This window comes from Rhinoderma darwinii, chromosome 3, assembly GCF_050947455.1.
Source record: "Rhinoderma darwinii isolate aRhiDar2 chromosome 3, aRhiDar2.hap1, whole genome shotgun sequence".
Taxonomy (NCBI): domain Eukaryota; kingdom Metazoa; phylum Chordata; class Amphibia; order Anura; family Rhinodermatidae; genus Rhinoderma; species Rhinoderma darwinii.
The window spans coordinates 349,937,196-349,959,156 of NC_134689.1; the positions used below are offsets into that span (position 1 = coordinate 349,937,196).

The 21,961-nt window shown below is 44.4% G+C and overlaps 1 protein-coding gene across 1 annotated transcript in view; it reads left to right on the plus strand.

Annotated features, from left to right (window-relative positions):
- Positions 1-302: 302 nt before the first annotated feature.
- FIGLA (folliculogenesis specific bHLH transcription factor) overlaps positions 303-21,961 on the plus strand; it is a 36,709-nt gene continuing 15,050 nt past the window's right edge. The window contains exons 1-5 of the mRNA XM_075855333.1: positions 303-869; positions 1,040-1,145; positions 5,361-5,576; positions 9,977-10,129; positions 11,429-11,662. Of these exons, the coding sequence (XP_075711448.1) occupies positions 823-869; positions 1,040-1,145; positions 5,361-5,576; positions 9,977-10,129; positions 11,429-11,662 (756 nt within the window). The 5' untranslated portion in view covers positions 303-822. The remainder of the gene's footprint in view (positions 870-1,039; positions 1,146-5,360; positions 5,577-9,976; positions 10,130-11,428; positions 11,663-21,961) is intronic.

Consider the following 21,961-nt stretch of genomic DNA (forward strand, 5'->3'; position numbering starts at 1 on the left):
TGGTCAGAGACCAGACGGGGTCATCCAGCGTAATGGCGCAGTCGGCGTGATGACATCGCGCCTACTGTCATTAGTAAAGCGCCGAATGGGAGGAAGGGAACGGAAAGTTCCCTGTCTCGCCAGCGCTACAGTAAGCAATTGTATCCGCATCCTAAGGATGCGAATACAATTGGGTGAGAGGTCCTGCTTCACTCCGGTTCTTTGAACCGGCTGTAAATTTAACAGCAGGTACAGGAGAACAGGCGTGAACTGGGCCCCCTTCCAGCCTCGGGCACTTGCCCAGATTGGCCTCATTATAATCCGCCGCTGATCATCGAGGGGGCCCTGTACACAGTGGCATAACGGTTTCCACTTTTACAGCATCCATGACAGATCTCAATGATTTGTAATGGATCCATCAGGTTTTAGTTTGCACACTCGTCTCTATTCCTATCCTGTAATGCAAGTGAACAGAGCCTAAAGTCTGTACTGAACCTCCCAATACATTTGGAGGGTTGGATGACCAGACCAGGATGGTTTTGGTTGCGAGACTTACACAGTGCCACCTTCATGCGATTTTAGCCGTTTTACTTCTTCTCCAGCGTCCACATAGATGTGTGACATATTAATTTACTTCTATTGAGCGTCACATTAGCCTGCTGTATGAAAGTTGCCGTCACTATACTTTCTGGCGTCCATCTTGTTGTAGCCACATCATCATTATTATTATAGGTCACATAGCTCACACCCCATCGATACACCTGCTCTCAGGTGATTTTCACTTCTGTCAATATGAATGCCCTGTTAACCCAGCCTATGGTTTACTAAGGGTTTCCTCACCCCATGTTACTACACATTATACAAGCACCTGTACCGGACTGCTCTACCAGGTAACTGCAGAAGCGCCGGAATACAATGGCCGCCTCATATCCCGCTAATTTTAGATCGGTATCAGCTGTATTAATTGTATTTATGTAAAATAGTGGCGCATGTGAGACGTGTGCGTACCTAATAGCCTGTATATCAGCCCGCTAACCATGTCGCCCACTCCCGCCAACAGCGCCGCAGGCTACAACATCATGGCGTCAGAGGCAGCTGCTGTGGTACCCGCGGAGGCCGCCATCAGCAGCTATGATAGAGGGCAAGGCCGGTACCCAGCGGAGAGGGTAAGACGGGAGCCCACGATGTGGGCGTATGAGGGGAGGGAGTTACCATAATAGTACGGGAGATCCCTATAGCAACCAATCAGATCACGGCTTTTGTTTTTGCAATGAATGTTTAAACATAAAAGAAGCAATTTGATTGGTTGATTTAAGCAACTGTACCGCTATCCATCTGTTGTAGTATTATTCATGTGGTATGCTTTATTAATTCTAATATGCTAATGGACTGATGTTGGTTACGGCATATGTTGCAACAGTCCAAAATGCAAAAATAAATAACAGAAGCCAAGCAGCGTGATAAAAAATTCACACAGTACAGTTTTTGTTGCAGCTTTTGAATCCGTATCCAGGAGTGGGGTAAAAAAAGAGCAGTAGAATTTTTCCTATACACTTCCTCCCTTTATGATCCACTCTTGGCTGTAGCTACAAAAACCGCACTGTGTGAAAGTAGAAACACCTGCTGTGCACACTTTAATCACTAGACGCGCCTGACTCTTTGGATCAGGGGAGCAGTCAGAACCCCACCAAAACGTACTCCATTTCTTTCAAGACAAAATCTGCACAGAAAGTTGTGCTGAAAATATCACATAACACTGTCCGTTTTGGGACCCGTTTTTTTTTCTTCTCATTCCACATAAAAATAATGGCAGTCCTACCTTCTCACACGTGTAGTGAACCAATAGTGTGCATTGTTATGTTTCATTGCTAGGGTTGCCACCAGAGCGGTAAACCATCGGTATTAGGCCTTATTCACATGACCGGGTCCGAGTGTCGGCTGATAAAATGGGCTGTTTTTCCCGGCCGGTTTGCATCCGTTCCGGGCCGTTTTTACCGGCCGATTTTTAACCCGTTTTGCATCCATTTTTTTTTCCTGTCCGTTTTAAATTCGGATGAATTTCATTTAAATTTGTTGCCACACACAGCCGTCTGTAGGTAATGCCACCCAGCCCCCCTGGTAAGTAATGCCACCCAGCCCCCTGTAGGTTGCACACCCCCCCCCCCCCCCTTTCCAGGAGAAGTCACTGACTTCAATGTCCATATATGGACAGTGTAGTCACTGACTTCTCCTGGAGAGGAATTCCCGGCCACAGGGTCAGGGATTCCGCTTCCGAAGTGACAGACTGTGTCCATATATGGACAGTTTGGTCACTCAATTCTTCTGTAGCGGAATCCCCGGCCACAGGGTGGAGGATTCATCTTCAGAAGTGAGTGACGTCGCTGTGTCCATATATGGACAGTGTAGTCACTTACTTCTCCTGTAGCGGAATCCCCAATCCCCGATTGGGGATTCCGACTCCTACAGGGAGCAAAAAAGACCCTCCTCCTTCTCACATGCACTGTGAGGAGGAGGAGGAGAGAGAGAGAGAGCGCAAGCGACGGAAGACACGGCCGTCACTCGGGACACATTCCGGTGGGGGCCGGGTAAACGGCCGAAAATAGGGCATGTCCCATTTTTTGATGGCCAGGTTTCCCGGTCCGTCAACAAATCGGTTGTGCGAATAGCCCCATTAGTGGTCTATTGTTCCTACTGCAGCCGTGTGACGGCCGATTTTTGAACGGGAAACCCTGTCGTGCAAATAAGGGCTTACCAGAGTGACTGGTTTTTGGTTGTTTTTTTCCAGCAATATCCAAGTGTTGATAATTTTTGGGCACGGGCAGATTACAGTACTTCCTGTTTATGATAACCATCTTAATGAGTCATTGTATTACTGTATAAATACATCTAGGAGATAAACTAGGTGGTGTAATCATGACCCAATGTTTTCCATGGATAGCGAAAATTAATCTATACAGGGACATAGCTAAAGGCTCATGGGCCCCAGTGCAAAAGTTCCTCGTGGGCCCCCCCAACTTCTCGTCATGGCCGAAGAGACAGCTATCTAGAGCACTACGACCCCTATAGCTATGGACCAGGTTAAATACAGCGGCTTAGAAGACTGTATCAGACATGATACAGGGCCCAGCGGACAGTATCACACATGGTAGGCTTAGATACAGGACCCAGCAGACAGTATGACACATGGTAGGCTTAGATACAGGACCCAGCGGACAGTATGACACATGGTAGGCTTAGATACAGGTCCCAGCAAAACAGTATCCCACATGGTAGGCTTACAGAGCCCAACAGACAGTATCACACACAGGCCCTATATCTAAGCCTATCATGTGCTAGGCTTAGATACAGGGCTCAGCAGACTGTATCACCCCCCCCCCCCTCGTGCTTTCATGAACTTGCACGGGCTCGCCTGACTCCCAGAAAGTGATGGAGGGGGCTGGGTGAGTGATGGGGGCGGAGTCAGTGACGTTCGCCTGGCCGTGACCTGGGTGAGCGTCACTGACTTCGTTCCGCCCCTGTCGAAACTTTCTGTGAGACCGGAAAGCCTGCCGACGATCAGACCCAGTACAGGGGTCACTAGTGTGTGTTCCTCACCCTCTTCTGTCTGATAGGATACAGTACTATTTGTGACTAAGGCCTTATTCACATCACAGGGATAATCGGCGGGGTGACAGACGTTTGTTTTTTAACGGCCATCGCATGGCTGCATTAAAATAAATGCATGCCTATGGGGCTATTCACACAGCCGTTTTTTTTTCTTTTTACGGACTGTGAGAACGGCCTGGGAAAAAATAGGATGTGCTCTATGTATTTTTTTTTCCCGGATCCCTCAATAGGCTCAACTCTGAGGGATCCATGAAAACAAGTCCCGCGTGGGTGCAAATCGGTCGTGAAAAATAGCTGTTTTACATGGCCGATTTGACACCTGGTCGTGTGAATAAAGCCTTAGGCTGGGTTCACACGACCACATTAACGTCCGTAATGGACGGACGTATTTCGGCCGGAAGTCCCGGACCGAACTCAGTGCAGGGAGCCGGGCTCCTAGCATCATAGTGATGTACGATGCTAGGAGTCCCTGCCTCACTGCCGGACAACTGTCCCGTACTGTAATCATGTTTTCAGTACGGGACAGTAGTTCCACGGAGAGGCAGGGACTCCTAGCATCGTACATAACTATGATGCTAGGAGCCCGGCTCCCTGCACTGAGTTCGGTCCGGGACTTCCAGCCGAAATACGTCCGTCCATTACGGACGTTAATGTGGTCGTGTGAACCCAGCCTTACATTACTTTCATCTATATTCTGAGCTTCTCCAACATGGGCTAAATAGAAAGCCGCTTTCAAATTCCCTAGCCATGACCACACAATCATTTTACCACATATTTTTATCTCCTGAAAGTATCTATCCTGTGATTTGGTGACCATTTGCTTTGTCTGTATGAACTACCCATAAATGTCAAGGTCTTTTTTTGACTGTTTTTAGGTGATCATTTTGATGCGGGAACAGCGTCTGAATCAGCGCCGAGATTTGCCCCAAATTGCCCACCATTGAACTCGATATGAGGCAGAGGCTTTTTTTTTATTTTTTTCCATGGGCAACTTTTGGGTGCTCGCAGAAAAGAATAAAAGTGGCATCCGGTTTCCGTCTCTGACCTCCCACTGAAATCACTCTTTCTGAGATTATTTTTTTTGCTGGTGGTTTCTTCATTAGATTCAATGGCTAAACAAAAAAAGTTGCCAAAAAAAAGTAAACTGCTGGCAATTCAAAATGTGCCTCCAAATTCCTGAAGGAGTTGAGGCAGATTTTTTTTTTTTTTTTTTCTGTGTGATATTTACATGAATCGTGTTTGGGTTCGTTTTTGAAGCTTTTTTACAAACCTCTTTCGTTTTGCTACTAAAATTGTGGTAAAAACAGAAAAGAAAAAAAAAATCCACGACTCCTGTAAATACAGTATACCGTCAGCCCCTATTTATTGCTGAAAAGTACAAAAAAAGTGTGCGACAAATAATTTCCAGAACAGAACCACACCCATTTTTTTTTATCTGTGTACACCCAGCTAGGTTTATTCTGTGGAAAACCTAGCCGTTGCCCAATGCTGGCTGTATACATACACGCTCAATGTACTGTATCGGTATTGCCTAGCTCTGTAACTTACTGTATCTTGTGGCCCAAATCAGTCACATGATCAACGAGGTTCATGGTGACAACTTCTCAACATGCCATAAAATAGCTGAAGCTATGAGCAACCCCCAACAGAGGCAAGAATGATGGTATAGAAGCATCTTTCCCCCTCTTCAGCCCACCTTTGGTCCCTTATACCTGAAACTCCTAAATAGGAGGGTGGCAATCCTGTAGTTTGTTCTGTTTCTTGTTTAATTTCAGGACCAGACCCAGAAGAGACGGGAGGTTCCTCAGCTCTATGTTACGCCTCCTGCTGAGCTACTGGGGGAGGTTTTGATGGAGAATTACAACAGCCTGCCTTATATGGCCTCCATCAATAAGATGAAGAGACTGTCATCTGGACATTACTTGTGTTTGGAAAACTTTCAAGAAGTTCTAGAAAGGAGACAGGCAGCCAATGCCAAGGAAAGAGAGCGGGTGAGTATGTGCTTTCTACAGCTTACTGAATTCACATAAAATTGCTCTTGGAAATGTAATGCTAATGCCTCATGCACACGACCGCGTGTGCTGGCTGGGTCCCGTCAGTGATCCGTGGAAAGATAGGACATGTCCTATCTTTCCATGGATCGGAAAGTCTGGTCTGTTTTCACGGACCCGATTCACCCGCTAAATTGAATGGGTCTGAAAACTATCGGATGCCACTTGAATGCAGTGAAAAACTGCCCTAGTGGCATTAGGTAGTGTGCAACAGGCATTAAATGGACTTATCTTTACACGCCTGGATGTATGTAGAAACAAAGTTGGCGAATCCAACTACTTGTCACTGACCTGCAGGTGAAACTTACAAAAGACCCATGTACTGTGAGCGGACGCCCCCGCTGGGTCCTATGTACGGAGTCATGGTGCCCAACCACCAGCATTGCAGTCCCCACATACCTGAATTCTCATCAGAATCACTCCCACTTATAACGCCCTTTTTCTAATACAGGGCTACAGACTAAGGCCTCGTTTACACGAGCGTGATATACGTGCGTGCGACGCGCGTGCTTTTCACGCGTGTCGTACGCACCTATATTAGTCTATGGGGCAGTGCAGACAGTCCGTGAGTTTTGCGCAGCGTGAGTCCGCTGAAAAAAACTCCCGACATGTCCTATCTTTGTGCGCTGTTCGCGCATCACTCACCCATTGAAGTCAATGGGTGCGTGAAAACCACGCATGCCGCACGGAAGCTGCGTGATTCGCGCAACAGCTGTCAAACTCTGAATGTAAACCGAAAAGCACCACGTGCTTTTCTATTTACAAACATCCAAACGGAGTGTCATAATGATGGCGGCTGCGCAAAAATCACGCAGCCGCGGATCATACTCTGATGACACACGGAGCTGTTAAGTGCCTTTTGCGCATGCAAAACGCAGCGTTTTTTGCGTGCGCAGAACGCACACGCTCGTGTAAATGAGGCCTAAAACAATTACCGGGGAACCTTTTTGGCTCCTAAATTGCCAACAGAATACCCATATGTTCAATTGTTAAAATACATAAAGTCTTCACGTGTGCTGTGCCCGATAGGTCTCATCTTAAGCTGCCATTTCTGAAGGTGTCCTGTGGTATCTGGAGCCAAGACGTTCGCAGCAGATCTTTTGAATAGAACCTGTCATGTTGAAAATGCGGTTTAATCCGGGGACAGCATGTTATAGAGCAGAAGGATCTGAACAGATTGATAATAGCTTCATAGTAAGGGTATGTTCACACGCACTATTTACGGACGTAATTCGGGCGTTTTTCCCCCCGAATTACGTCCGAAAATAGCGCCTCAATAGCGCTGACAAACATCTGCCCATTGAAAGCAATGGGCAGACGTTTGTCTGTTCACACGAGGCGTATATTTACGCGCCGCTGTCAAAAGACGGCGAGTAAATAGACGCTCGCGTCAAAGAAGTGACCTGTCACTTCTTTGGCCGTAATTGGAGCCGTTATTCATTGACTCCAATGAATAGCAGCGCTAATTACGCCCGTAATTGACGCGGCGTTCAAGCGCCTGCACATGCCGTTACGGCTGAAATTACGGGGATGTTTTCAGGCTGAAACATCCCTGTAATTTCAGCCGTTACGGACGCCCTCGTGTGAACATACCCTAAGAGTCAGTATTGTAATTTTATTCATTTTAAACCTCTGCTTATCCTGGGTTTAGGAGTCCAGTGGGAGGTCCTACACACTAGCCACTATCTGTGTTCATACTCATGCAGGAAAGGCTGTAAATCAGTGATTAGGACCGCCCACTGGACTCCAGAACGAGTAGAGGTTTACATGAATAAAGTTATACTAAATCTTTTGCTATAAAGATATATATATAAATCTTTTCGGCTCATCCCTCTCTAACGTGCTGCCTGCGGATTGAACTACATTTTCAGCGTAACTGGTCCCCGTTAAGTCGTGAGGTGGGATCTCCATGGAGTGGACTTGTGTTTCTAGCACATCCAACAGATGCTCGTTTAGATTGAGATCTGGGGTTCTTTGAGGCCAAGTCAACATCTTAGAGGCTCTGTCGCCGCATTATAAGTGCCATATATTGTACATGATGTGATCGGCGCTGTAATGTAGATTACAGCAGTGTTTTTTTTATTTAGAAAAACGATCATTTTTTTACGCAGTGATTGGTCAGCGTCATACACTCCTCTGTACAACGCCCACTTGGTCATATAGTAAAACACGCCCAGTTGTCCATTGAGAAACTCATTAGCATAAAGCTAAAATAGGTCATAACTCCGTCAAAAATGATCGTTTTTCCTAAATAAAAAACACTGCTGTAATCTACATTACAGCGCCGATCACATTATGTACAAGATAGGCCACTTATAATGTGGTGACAGAGCCTTTTTAAACTCTTTGACATCTTCCGCAAATTATTCCAGAACAATTTTTGCAGTTTGGCATTATCCTGATGAAAGAGGCCACTACCATTAGGTAACATTGTTGTGAAGGGGTGTACTTGGTCACTGCAATGTTTAGGTAGATGGTAGATGTCAAAGTAACAGCCACATGAATTCCAGAACCCAAGGTTTCCCTGCAGAACATTGCCCAGGTCATCACATTCCACCATAAGTTTGCCTTCACATGGTGCCATCTCTTCACCAGGTAAGTGACGCACACGCACCTGATTATCCACATGATGTAAAAGAAAATGTTATTCATCAGACCAGGCCACCTTCTACCATTGCTCCTTGGGCCAGTACTGATGCTCCATAGCCCAATGTAGGCGCTTTTGACAGTGGACAGCGTGGGCACTCTGACCAGTCAGTGCATCACAGATTGCTGCATTTGGGGCTGCGTAGCCACAGTGTGTTCTGACAACTTCACCCTTTTTTCTTATAAGAATTTATCAGTCCCCCACCTGGACTTTACTCTGAATAATCCTCCATATAAATAGTTTTTGATAAAATATAACTTTTTTTTTTTTGAATTTCTTTTTTACTTTGTCATTTAAAAGAATAATTTTTAGAAAACTATAACGAACATATAAAATAGTAAATCCGATGTCAGACGCTGGACTCAGGCGTCCTTCCCTGACATTTAAAACAAGCTATAGGTCCGCAAACCTCTCCTGCCACTGCAGGATGCTTTGAAGCTCTTGAGACGGCTTCAATTATTTTTACAGCACCTATAGATTAAAAACACAAAAAATGGCCATACTCACAAATTGGGCAGGTATAATCCCAATAGTGGGAGTGGCTATTATTATTTAAACGCACCTGTGCACTTTCCTTCAGCAGTATTTTTGACCTGGCTGCGTCCTATTGGGATTATACCTACCCAATTTGTGAGTATGGCCATTTTTTGTGTTTTTAATCCTATTCTATGTCCCACTTCTTTCTGTGGTGTAGCTTCAAGTTTGGAACGAAAAGTTCCAGTTAGGGGCACGCAAGTGTGGGGATCCGTGACGAGGATTGCGAGCTTGCGTTCTTTTGGCCAAAATTACAACCAGTACCCCATGTATTTTCCATGTTTACTTGTATAATATTTATGGCCTTACAAATATCATGGCGATAGGTAAGATTATAGGTAAATGCTATATGGCTAAAACTCCCCATAAGAATCTATTTTGCTACGAAGAAACACGTCGGGAGGATTAAAGCAGATATATCCAAAAAAGAGGTTCCCCGATCCTCGTATCGCAAAAAGGAATTGACTGCACCTGATACCTGAACTGGTAGGACAGTTATGTGGTATTAGTGCAGCATCTATTGTCATAGTACTATCCAAAAATTATTACTAGATTATTGTGAAATAGAAATCTATAAAGCTTGGATTACGATTTTATGTTTGTTATATAGTTTTCTAAAAATTATAAAGTTTTTTATATTTTATCAAAAACTCCGGATTCATCATATCTTTTCTGAAGTTTTTATCATAGCCAGCAATAAATTTCAGCAATTTGTGCTACAAAATGAAAAGGTATATAGGAAAAATTTCACTCAGCGCAGGAAGACAAAGTAGCAAGTCTCTGTGTATCGGGTAATATCGAGCATGATTCAAGTGGAAGTAGTGAAGGACCTGCTGCTGTTCAGTGCTGCTTCAGTTGTGGAGCTTTGTGAACTACTGCTACAGACTGAGCGCAGCCCGCCGCCGCTGATTGACCGCTTTTTCCCTATGTACAGTAATAGAAGAAAGCTGTCAATCAGTGGGGGGAGTCCGCAGCATATTAATACGCATTCTAGTTTACAGGGCAATCTCATCGTGCTGCTGCTAATAAACTACGTTTCACAAAACGGTACCATTGTTGCGCATAACATACACCCCGCTGAAATCCACGTGTTGTCACTACTTCCTCAGAGAGGGAAGTATAAACGTGGTGACAGATTCCTCTTAACATCCATTTGCAGATCAGAAATATCAACAGTGGGTTTTCCAAGCTTAAGACCATTGTGCCACTTATCCCCAAGGACCGAAAACCGAGTAAGGTGGACACCTTAAAAGCGGCCACAGACTACATAAGACTTCTTCATGACGTCCTGGAGGAGACTGGAGGGTTTGAGGTAAAATCTTGCACAGATCTAATTTGTGATCCATATCTCCAAACTCATTCCTTCTACCTATAGTACCCACTCATCTGCTTAAATTGCAGTTTATACTAGAGACCTGCACATGGGATACCTTACCCAGTGAACTGTGTGGTTTATATAGGTACATTGGTTATTATTGTAAATTTAAAGATTGGTTTTCCTACATGTGTGCTTTATGAAATTCATATAGGACCAATCATACGATCTTGGTTGGTGGGGTTTTCACTCACTAAGCCAGAAGACAGGAAGATTTTAGTGCTACCTGGAAAGCAGGCTGCCCATTTGCGATTGCTCTCCATTGACATGAAAGGGAGTTACAAAGACTGCACGAGTTTTCCACCAGCATCTGGTGGTATCGGTGGGGGTCTGGTCATTTCGGAGGGGTATTGTATTCTGCTGTCTGCTGCTTCCAACCAATTGCTCAAAAGGAACGTAGAAGTCCAGCACTGCTTTTAAAAAAATAAAGAAATAAACAACGTTTTAAGATGGAATCGGCCTTTTAAATAATAGAAGCAATCAGTGGAAGTGTCCCCCTTTAGGTGAGCTGTCTATATGTCGCTATTTTACGCTCTCAACCAATTGCTATTCTGGGTTATCTAAGGGTATGTTCACACGGCCTATTTTCGGCCATTTTTCGGGCCGTAAACTCCCGAAAAACGGCCAAAGAATCGGAAGCAGAACGCCTCCAAACATCTGCCCATTGATTTCAATGGGAAAACGGCGTTGTGTTCCAATGGAGCGTTTTTCACTGCGTTTTTACGCATAAAAAAACCGGCCATGAAAAAGTGCAGTACAATTCTTGGAACGTTTTTAGAGCCGTTTTCCATAGACTATTGAAAAAAGCTCCAAAAACAGCCATAAAAAATGCCACAAATCGCGAGTGGCACAAAAAACATCTGAAAATAAGGAGCGGTTTTCTCTTGAAAACACCTCCGTATTTTCAGACGTTTTTGACTCTGCGTGTGAACATACCCTAAGAGTAGCTGACAGAGTTGCTGGATGCCACGCACAGAATACAACCCCCTCAAAATTTGGTGGTAGGAGCTCTATAGTGGGGGCTCTTGGCTCACCGTAGGTTAACGCCCTATGAGCATTATTTAGATGCACTGGTTTTTACCTATTTATTTAAATTCTATTTTATTTTTTGTCCCCCGACTGAATCATTCCTCCCTTCATGATAACTTTTGCACCTATAATGACCCAAACTAGTATCCTCTGTTCCATCTAGCACATCTTAATTTTAGGTAATGTTTTTCTTTATCCACCTTTCAGAAAGTTGATGATGTTCCTGATGTAGAAAACAATGAGGGGTACATGGGGCCATTCCCTCTGAGGCCAGACTACATGGGCCCATTACCAGCTGAATTCCACGTTAAACCTCTTGGAGATATTCAGGGAGGAATGCCATTTATGGTTAAAACCGAAGACCCCATGGGTTTATGGAGAGCCTCGGGCATGTTTCCTGGCTATCTGGGCATCTTACAGATTCAGAAAAATGGCAAACTGGTAAGATAAAATGGTTTTGTGTTGATGGCTAAGGTTGGCTTTACATGCTTCGATAATGTGATTTGATGGCTTGTTTGACCATAGCCCTTGATCGTGAAGGAAGAGTATGACTTTATTTGTGGTGATTATTTGATAATGTGATGAAGTTGAAAGTGGAGAAAAGTCAGCCTGGTGCACCCATTTGAATTTCAAGATTATCGAGCGATTGCATTTGCGTACAGCAATTGACTGATCTTGGGCTTGGTTTATATTCCAGATTTGCATCATGTTTAAACATCCAATTTTATGATCTATTTTTAAACAGTAATTTATTTTTTTCTTTTAACGGAAGCTTTGTAATGACAACCGTATGGCTCTGTTCACGTCTGCATCTGTTGGGGGCTCCGTTAGGGGCCTCCGTCACAGATCTGGCAAAGATTACCAGAAACAATAGTGCAGGACATGGTGTCCGTGGAACAGTCACTGCCAGTTTTCCCTTGCTCTGCTCCTCTGGCGGAGCAGAGCAACTGAAAGCCCCGACGCATATGTGAATAGAGCCTTAGTGTGGTTTTTTATTTTTTGGGGGTTTTTCTTAAAGGTTTTAAAAAAACGATGGCAAACAGGACGGTGCAACAGGAAGGCTATCCTTCTGCCATAGACTTCTATTGTAAAGAAAGGATCCCTCAGGATTCCGTGGGGTTTTTAACAGGACAGAAAAATTAGACGATCACCACTTGTCTGTCCTGTTAAAATAAAATTGAGTCTGATGGCGACAAGTCAAGCTCACACTTTTTAGCATGACTAACTCTATTGAGCCGGCAATTTTCACAGCGGGAGCCGGCTGTAATATACAGCCGGGCTCCCATAGCAACGGCCGGGATTGGAGCTAGCTCCAATCCCGGCCATTTAACTCCTTAGATGCTGCTATAAATGGTGACTGATTTACAGAGGGAGGGGCGTTCTCCATGTACCCCATCTGCCCCCCACAAGCGATCGCGAGGTGCCGATGGGTTGCTAACAATGGCCTCTTGGTTTGCCATGTACAGAAGCCGATCAGGCCCTGTATTATAATAGCGATCAGAAAATCAGGCCTTCGGGAACCCTAGTGGGACCTAAAAAAAAAAAATGGTAGAATTGCTGACTTGTGTTAACCTTGTCTCCAAAAAAAAATGGACTAAAAAGTGATCAATAAAAACTTAAGCTTGTCCCACAAAAAAACAAGCTGTGATACCGCTCAGTCAACTGAAAAATAAAAAAGTTCAGACTCTCGGAACACTATTATGCAAAATGCTGGCCAAGACTATTTTATAGTCAGCAGTTTGTTGGCCAAAATCTCATGTCGTCATTTGCTAGACCTTGTGGATGCAGCGGGGATGATGTTTTTGGGCATTGTTCTTCATTTGATGCTAGTAAAGAACCCAAAGATCAGGCAATACTGGAGCATGGATATCTTGTACAACACCCTGATTTACGATGTACCATATCCCATGGTACAAAAAGCTGTCTGTGCACATCTTACAGATGACATTTTATAACACATACTGCTATCCCGATGTGCAGGCCACATAATGTTGTCATCTAGGCTTGAGGTGAGGCTGCCTGTATTGTACCAGGGTAACTCCAAGCGACGTTCCCCCAAACTGCAAACAAGGGAAGGACCCAAAATAGGTGCAGAGTGTCCCAAAAGAGGGGTAAGAATCTCAAAGATTTCAGTATGACACCTGGCCTGTGCTAAAGCATTGTTTTTACGTGTACCACACTTTCATGGATTATAAATTTTATTAACCCTATGATCTACTCTGCCCAGCTTACATATGCCCCCACGTTCTAAATTAAAATACCAGTAACGCTAGGCTCTCATGTAGCGTAAACGCTGCAGAATTTCCGCAACGGAATTCTGTGTGGAAATTTCACAGCATTTACAGTAGCAGCAAAGTGAATAAGATTTAGAGAATATCATGCCCATGCGGTGGAAAAAAACTAACAGGTCGCGCAGGAAGTGTTCTGCAGTGCATTTTACAATTCCGCTGTGTGTGTGTCCTCAATGGGGAGCAGAAGTTTCGCAACGTTGTGTGTGTGTGTGTGTGTGTCAGTGTGTGTCAAAAGCAAGTAAACACAGCACTCCACAGATCCAAGAAATCAGGCCATGTGCTCGTCACCAGGGGATAAATCAATTCCCCTTCTTTTTAGATAGAAAACAGCATAGGACGTAGTAACGGCACCAGGACTCCAAAATAAATGAAAAACAGGGTGGATTTATTCACCTCAAAGAACAGCAACGTTTCGGTTCAACAGGAACCTTTCTCAAGCTATGACAAACTAACAATGGTGTCAAGTTTAAATAGAGGGAGCATCCATTATACAGCAATCAAGTTATTAAATGTACAAAGCCCATTACATATGTGAAAACAATATCCAACAACATTATAAATATTAGTGCAAAAGTGCATCTCTTTATATTTAAAAGGCCAGTCATGGACAGTGATGTGTTTATATATATATATATATATATATATATATATAACAACATAAATAGTGACAAATAGGGGTAATTAGAATGATGAGGAAGGAGGCAGGGGCCAATTATATCCAGGTGGAAATCAATACACTTACAGTAAGAAGTCTATTGTTTTCACATATGTAATGGGCTTTGTACATTTAATAACTTGATTGTTAGCTGATGTATGCTCCCTCTATTTAAACTTGACACCATTGTTAGTTTGTCAATAGGGGTTGAATATAGAGTAGATTTCACCAGTAGGAATGGACAACTCCCCAATCATGGGTGGTGCACGCAGTAAAAAGTATCACAGATCCAGGGAAACAACCAATATGCAAATCGAAGAAAGGAACTGCAGCACCCAAGATAATCCAATGTGCATTTGGTTTATTCACCAAGCATAAAAACACTAGCAACGTTTCAACCCAAAGATGGGTCTTTATCAAGCATCTAGGTGTCACAAAACCATTGCATCTGAATCTGTGTTTCCTTTCCTTCTGAACCCTGCTGTGTGCCCAAATTGCAGTTTATGACCACATACTGTATGGGGTATTTCCATGCTCAGAGAAGTTGCCTAACAATTTATGACATGCTTTTTCTCCTGAATTCCTTGAGGAAATGAGAATTTTTGAGCTAAAACTTTGTTATTGGAAAAAAAATATATATAATTTTTTTTTCTAATTTTCATTGTCCATTTCTAATAAAATCTATGAAATGCCTGTGGGGTCAAACTGCTCACTGCACCTCATAGATTAATTCCTTGAGGGGTGCAGTTTCTAAAATAGGGTCTTTTTGGGGGTGTTGTGTTTTGGCACCTGAAGCCCTCTTCAAACCTATAATGTTGCCTGGTAAACATCCTAATAAAAAGGAGGCCCCACAATCCACATGGTGCTGCTTTTGTTTGAGGCCTTTGCTTGTCAAGTAGCACACTAGGGCCACATAGTATATTTATGAAAATTACAGATCTGAGTAATTATTGAGCTGCGTTTCCCCATAAACACCTGTTGTGTTACAGAAATAGATTAAATTTTGATATTTTAAGAGAAAAAAAAATGACGTTTTACCCCCACTTTGCTTTAAATCCTGTGAAACACCTAAAGGGTTAATCTTCCTAAATACGGTTTTGAATACGTTGAGGGGTGCAGTTTTTAAAATGGGGTGATCTATAGGGGGTTTCTAATAAATAGGCCCCTCAAGCCACTTAAAAACTGACTGGTGCCTAAAAAAAATTGGTTTTGCTAATTTTGTTGAAAATGTTAGTGTAGCTAAACGGTCGACAAACTAATGGCATGTAATTTTTCCGGAAATAAATGTATCGGTGTACGGACTCAATAGAAAGTCTGAGCCCGTACACGATACATCGGCTTACCGGAAAAAGCCGAACAGAAACGAAGCCGCTGAGCGCTCATACGAACGTTTCAGCTATTTCATGTGTAGGAAAATGCTATTGTTTCCAAATTTTCTTTCACATTTTTACTTTCAAATTACCACATGAAGTTACATAGTTACATAGTTTGTACGGTTGAAAAAAGACACATGTCCAAGTTCAACCAAGGGATGGGAAAAATTTCTACACATAGGAGCTAATACTTTTTGGTTCTAGGAAATTATCTAAGCCTTTTTTAAAGCCATCTACTGTCCCTGCTGTGACCAGCTCCTGCGGTAGGCTATTCCATAAATTCACAGTTCTCACAGTAAAGAAGGCTTGTCGCCTCTGCAGGTTGAACCTTTTTTTTTCCAGTACATCCCTCATGACAGCACTACAGGAGGTTGCCCTCTTGACCTCTGTAGGGACAGGAAGACAGAGAGGTTAAAAGGCCCCTCCCACCACCCACTTGCCAGTGTTCTTCCTGTCCCCACAAGGGTCAGGAGCAGAGAGCGTCGCTCCTGTATTAGTGCAGGAAAGAAACTCGGGCAGGGGGCAAGATCGGGGGGTCCGTGCACTCCCCCTTCTCTTCCCCCTAAAGCCCAGGCTAACACCCCTCATACGACGGGTCCCTTAGCTCCCTCCCTAAGACACCTACCGGAGGAATCCTAGGCAGGGTTCTGGTAGTGTGTGGGGGCTGGGGTTTCCCAAGCAGGCTTCGGCCGGACCGCGGACCAGGCGGGGACCGGCAGCTCCATAGGCATGGACGCACCGGCAGGGATCCTCGCTGCACCGCATAGCAAGCCTTAGCGCCGGCTATGGCGGCTGCACTCCAGTTACACGCTGGACGAATAGCCGACCGGATATGACGTCGGGCTACTTCCGGTCCGCGGCCATCTTGGAAGGCGGGAAATTCAAAACGCCCGCATTTAAAGGGACACGCACAGGTATGTAGTTACAGCTGATAACTCTAACTTGGATCTATTTTTTGTGGTTTGCATATTGCATTGCCTGTTACCTGTCGCGATATGGAACTTCCTCGTCCTGATGGAACTCCAGATATGTCCCAGGGTCACGTGAGTCTCACCCTTGGGGAAGGGTATGACCCCTTATGTATGTACACCATACTTTACCTACCTTCTGTTTTCTCTAGGAAAAAGATTTCTCTCAGAGACAAACTGATAAAAAGAAGGTTAAAAAATGTGCGACTTGTGCAAAAAAATTGCCAGAGTCCCATAAAAAACAATTGTGTCAGGATTGTATTTCCAAAATACTAAAGGAGGAACAACCAACGTTCATGTCCGAACTTAGGACTATGATTCGTGAGGAAGTGGGTCAGTCAGTAGCCTCCCTCGCCCCTCCGCAAGAAACTCCCTCACACTCCCGGGCAAAAAGACCACGGATTGAAGTGGATCAAAAATATTGGCCTTCTCAGGGGTCGGACTCTGAACAGGAGTGCTATTACCTATCAGAAGATGAGTTAGAAGAAAGAGACAAACTCTTACCTTCAACTTCTTCCACTCAAGAGAAATTTTTTTTCTTCTCTTCCGAGATGTCGGATACCTTAATTCAAGCAATACGGGAAACTATGGACATTCCCGAAGAAGACCAACCACATACCATCCAGGATGAGATGTTTGGAGGTCTAACGGGAAAGAAAACAAGGGTTTTTCCGGTAAACGAAAATCTTAAGAGAATGGTGACAACTGAATGGGAAGATTCAGAAAAAAGGCTCTTCATTTCAAGAGATTTTAAGAACAGACTTCTCTTTGATCCAGAGGACACTAAGCCTTGGGATGAAATCCCAAAAGTAGATGTCCCAGTCGCCAGGGTTGCTAAAAAAAACGCAATCCCCTTTGAAGATTCCTCTCAGTTGAGGGACGCCATGGACCGAAAGGCAGACAGACTACTAAAAAGAGCGTGGGAATCTTCCTCTGCCTTGATCTCAACTAATATCGCGGCCACATCAGTAGCAAGAGCAATGTTCATATGGCTAAACCAGCTAGAGACCCATCTGATGATGAAGACATCACGACAAGAGCTACTAGAATCTCTACCGTTACTAAAAATGGCAACCGGATTCTTGGTAGACGCTTCAGCAGAATCTATTCGATTTGCTGCCAGGAATGGGGCTCTCTCAAATGCTGCTAGAAGAGCATTATGGCTCAAAATGTGGTCAGGAGATACTAAGTCCAAAAACAAGTTGTGTTCTATCCCATTTACAGGGTCTCTGATGTTCGGTCCTCTCCTTGATAACATACTGGAGAGTGCAACAGATAGGAAAAAGGGGTTTCCTGAAGAGAAACCAAAAAAAACCCCTCAATTTGGAAGATTTCGCCAACAGAGGGATCCTACTTCACAGAACTACAGCGGGAAAGGGAAGTCCGGTCGCTGGAGTTACCCCAAAGGGAAAAGGGGTCGAGGATATCTCCTTAACCCAAATAATTCATTTCAGCCCTCAAAGCAATGACGCCAAGAGTGTGGGGGGAAGACTCCTACAATTTTATCCCGAATGGTCGAGAATAACCCAGAACCCCTGGGTTCTAAAGATAATAGAAGGATACAAAATAGAATTCTCCTCCATTCCTCCAGAGAAATTCCTAATAACCCAGTACCAAGCAAAAGATCTTCATCAGATACTTACCCAGGACGTCCAGAAACTACTCAGATTGAGAGCCATTTCCCCAGTTCCCCACAACGAGATATGCAAGGGCCACTATTCGAAAATCTTCTTGGTCAAAAAACCAGATGGTTCCTACAGGACAATAATCAACCTGAAGTTCCTAAACAAATGGGTGAATTATCGGAAATTCAAGATGGAGTCTATCAGATCGACTATTCCTCTAATAAGGGAAGAGGCATCAATGTGTACGATCGATTTAAAGGATGCGTATTATCACGTTCCTATCCACCCCACGTACCAGAGATTCCTCAGATTCGCAATTCAGGACGGTCCTTCCATTCTCCACTTCCAGTTTGTCTGCCTCCCCTTCGGCCTTTCCTCCGCCCCCAGAATTTTTACAAAATTATGGCAGAGATCATGGCATTCATAAGAAGTCAAGGTATAGTAATTATCCCATATCTAGACTACTTCTTGTTGACAGCAGATACTCCGGCTACCTTAGTCAGTCATCGGTCACAGGTTCTTTCCCTACTACAAGAATTGGGATGGATAATCAACTTTCAGAAGTCGAGTCTTCCTCCCCAGAAACAGAAGGTCTTCTTAGGAGTACTGCTAGACTCCTCCCTTCAACATTCCTTACTCCCAAGAGAGAAACAAATACTCCTACTGGCAGAAGTAAGAAAATTTTGGGGGAAAGACACCTGTTCCATAAGGGAATGTATGCGGATGTTGGGAATGATGACGTGTTGCATCCAATCTATTCCATGGAGCCAATTTCACTCCAGACCCTTACAGAATCTGATCTTGTCCCGGTGGGATCGAAAACAAAATTCCCTGAATTTAAAAATTCAAATTTCCGAGACTGTGAAATCATCTCTCCTGTGGTGGCTCTGCACAAACAACATAGACAAGGGAGTCCCCTGGAGAACTTCTCCTTATGTAGTGATTACCACAGATGCCAGCAAACACGGCTGGGGGTCAGTAATCCAAGACCAACACTTTCAGGGCACATGGACTGGTCAAATGAAGACGATGTCTTCAAACTTCAAAGAACTAAGAGCTGTATGGGAGACACTTCTAAAAGCTTCACCCACCATAAAAGGGAAGCATATAAGAATTTTATCGGACAACACGACAGCAGTGTCCTTTCTTCGCCATCAAGGGGGAACAAGACACACTCTTCTTCAGGGCCTCTCTGCACAAATTTTCAGTTGGGCAGAAGAAAACGTCCTATCAGTCACGGCAGTCCACCTAAAAGGCTCAGAGAACCTATCAGCAGATTTCCTGAGTCGGGAAAAAGTAGACCCCGGAGAATGGTCCCTAAACAAGGAAGTCTTTCGGTCCCTAACCCGAAATTGGGGTTATCCACAAATAGACCTGTTTGCCACGAGGAAAAACACTCAGGTAGAGACATTCTTCTCCCTAAATCTCAGACAACCCATTGGGAGTAGATGCATTGTCCCAACCCTGGGACATGGATCTGGCCTATGCCTTTCCTCCGTTTCCTCTAATACCAATGGTGTTAAGAAAAATCCAGGAAGATTTGACAAAGCTCATCATTATTCTTCCCTATTGGCCGAAAAGAAGTTGGTTTCCAATCGTACAATACCTAGCGTTGGAAGATCCTATCATGCTCCCAGTCAAGGAGAATCTTCTCTCCCAGGGTCCCTTATTCTTCCAGGGAATAGAGACTCTGAAATTGTCAGCCTGGATCCTGAAAGGCAGATCTTGAGGAACCACGGTCTGTCAGACGAGGTAATTTCAACTATCTTATCAAGTCATAAAGAAGTTACCTCTAAAATCTATCAAAAGATTTGGAAGAAATTCTGTTCCTGGCATGGAATCCCAGGACCAGATCCCTTTTCTCCCAACATTGCAAAAATCCTAGATTTTTTTACAATCGGGATTCAAAAAAGGACTTAGCCCTAGTACCTTTTAAAGGTACAGATTTCAGCCTTAGGTAATTTTTTTAATACTCCCCTGGCTGAACATCGGTGGATCAGAAGATTCACTCAAGCGGTCTCTAAACTGAAACCTTCCCTAAAGAAATCAGTTCCTACCTGGGATTTGAATGTGGTGTTAACGACTCTTTTGTGAGCCCCCCTTTGAGCCACTCGACGAAATTAGTATGCATTTTTTTAACTCTAAAAGCTGCATTCTTAGTCGCTATTACTTCAGCAAGAAGGATTGGAGAAATCCAATCTCTGTCAATCATAGAACCGTACCTAAAAGTACAAGAGGATAAGATCATCCTAAAGCTGGATCCCTCATTTATTCCAAAGGTATCTACCGCTTTCCATAGAGAACAAGAAATAATTCTACCTTCCTTTTATCCAGATCCAAAAGACCAACAAGAAGAAAAATTCCATTGCCTGGATGTCAGGCGAACAATTCTTCAGTATCTGGATAGAACCTCCTCCTGGAGACAAGATAAAAATCTATTTGTCCTATTTGGGGGAAAGAATAGAGGAAAGAGAGCCTCAAAGGGCTCTCTAGCGAGATGGGTAAAAACCACCATACAAGAAGCCTACAAGTCCCAAGGACTATCTGCCCCACAAGGCATCAGAGCCCATTCAACGAGGGCAGTTTCGGCATCCTGGGCAGAAAGAAGAGAAGCCTCTATGGACCAAATCTGCAGAGCTGCCACTTGGTCAAGCCATCATACGTTTTAGGCCTCATGCACACGACTGTATTTTTTCACACCCGTAAATACTGGCGTAAATACGGGTCCGGTGTCACACGTATTCCACCCGTTTTGCACCAGTATTTACGAACCCGTGCTCGTAAATATGGGTCCGGTGTCACACGTATTCCACCCGTATTTACGAGCACGTTTTTGGCAGCAAAATAGCACTGCACTAATCGGCAGCCCCTTCTCTCTATCAGTGCAGGATAGAGAGAAGGGACAGCCTTTTCTGTAATAAAAGTTAAAGAAATTCATACTTACCCGGCCGTTGTCTTGGTGACGCGTCCCTCTCTTCACATCCAGCCCGACATCCCTGGATGACGCGGCAGTCCATGTGACCGCTGCAGCCTGTGATTGACCTGTGATTGGCTGCAGCGGTCACATGGCCTGAAACGTCATCCAGGACGTCGGCCCGGATGTCGAGAGGGACGCGTCACCAAGGCAACGGGCGGGAGACCGGACTGGAGGAAGCAGGAAGTTGTCGGTAAGTATGAACGTCTTTTATTTTTATTTTTTACAGGATAGGGGATACATGTCTTGTTTATGGCAGAGCGGGGAGATACCTCCCCGCTCTGCCATAGTTTTCATTGTAGTCCCGGCGGTAGTTACGCCACTGGGCTGTGGCCTGCAGACCGGGTAGTCCCCTGACCTCGCCTCACCTCGCAACGCTCCCGTAATCACGGGTGAACACACGCAGCCACCCATGATTACGGGTGCCCCATAGACTTCTATGGGATGCCCGTGCCGTTATTACGGCATGAAATAGGGCATGTTCTATCTTTTTTAACGGCACGGGTACCTTCCCGTGAGCAAACGGGAAGGTACCCGTGGCTAACAGAAGCCTATGAGCCCGTTATTGCGGGTCGTAATAACGACCCGCAATAACGGGTGTTTTTACGGTCGTGTGCATGAGGCCTAACAAACATTATAGACTCTATGTGCTGTCCGATACGGATTTAAGTTTTGGACGGAAAGTCCTCCAATCCATAGTCCCGCCCTGAGCATTATAATCTGGTATTGCTCCTGTAGTGCTGTCATTAGGGATGTACTGGAAAATAGCAATTAGACCTACCGGTAATTGTATTTCTAGGAATCCATCATGACAGCACCATTATATTCCCTCCCTTATTGAATTCTGATTTGTG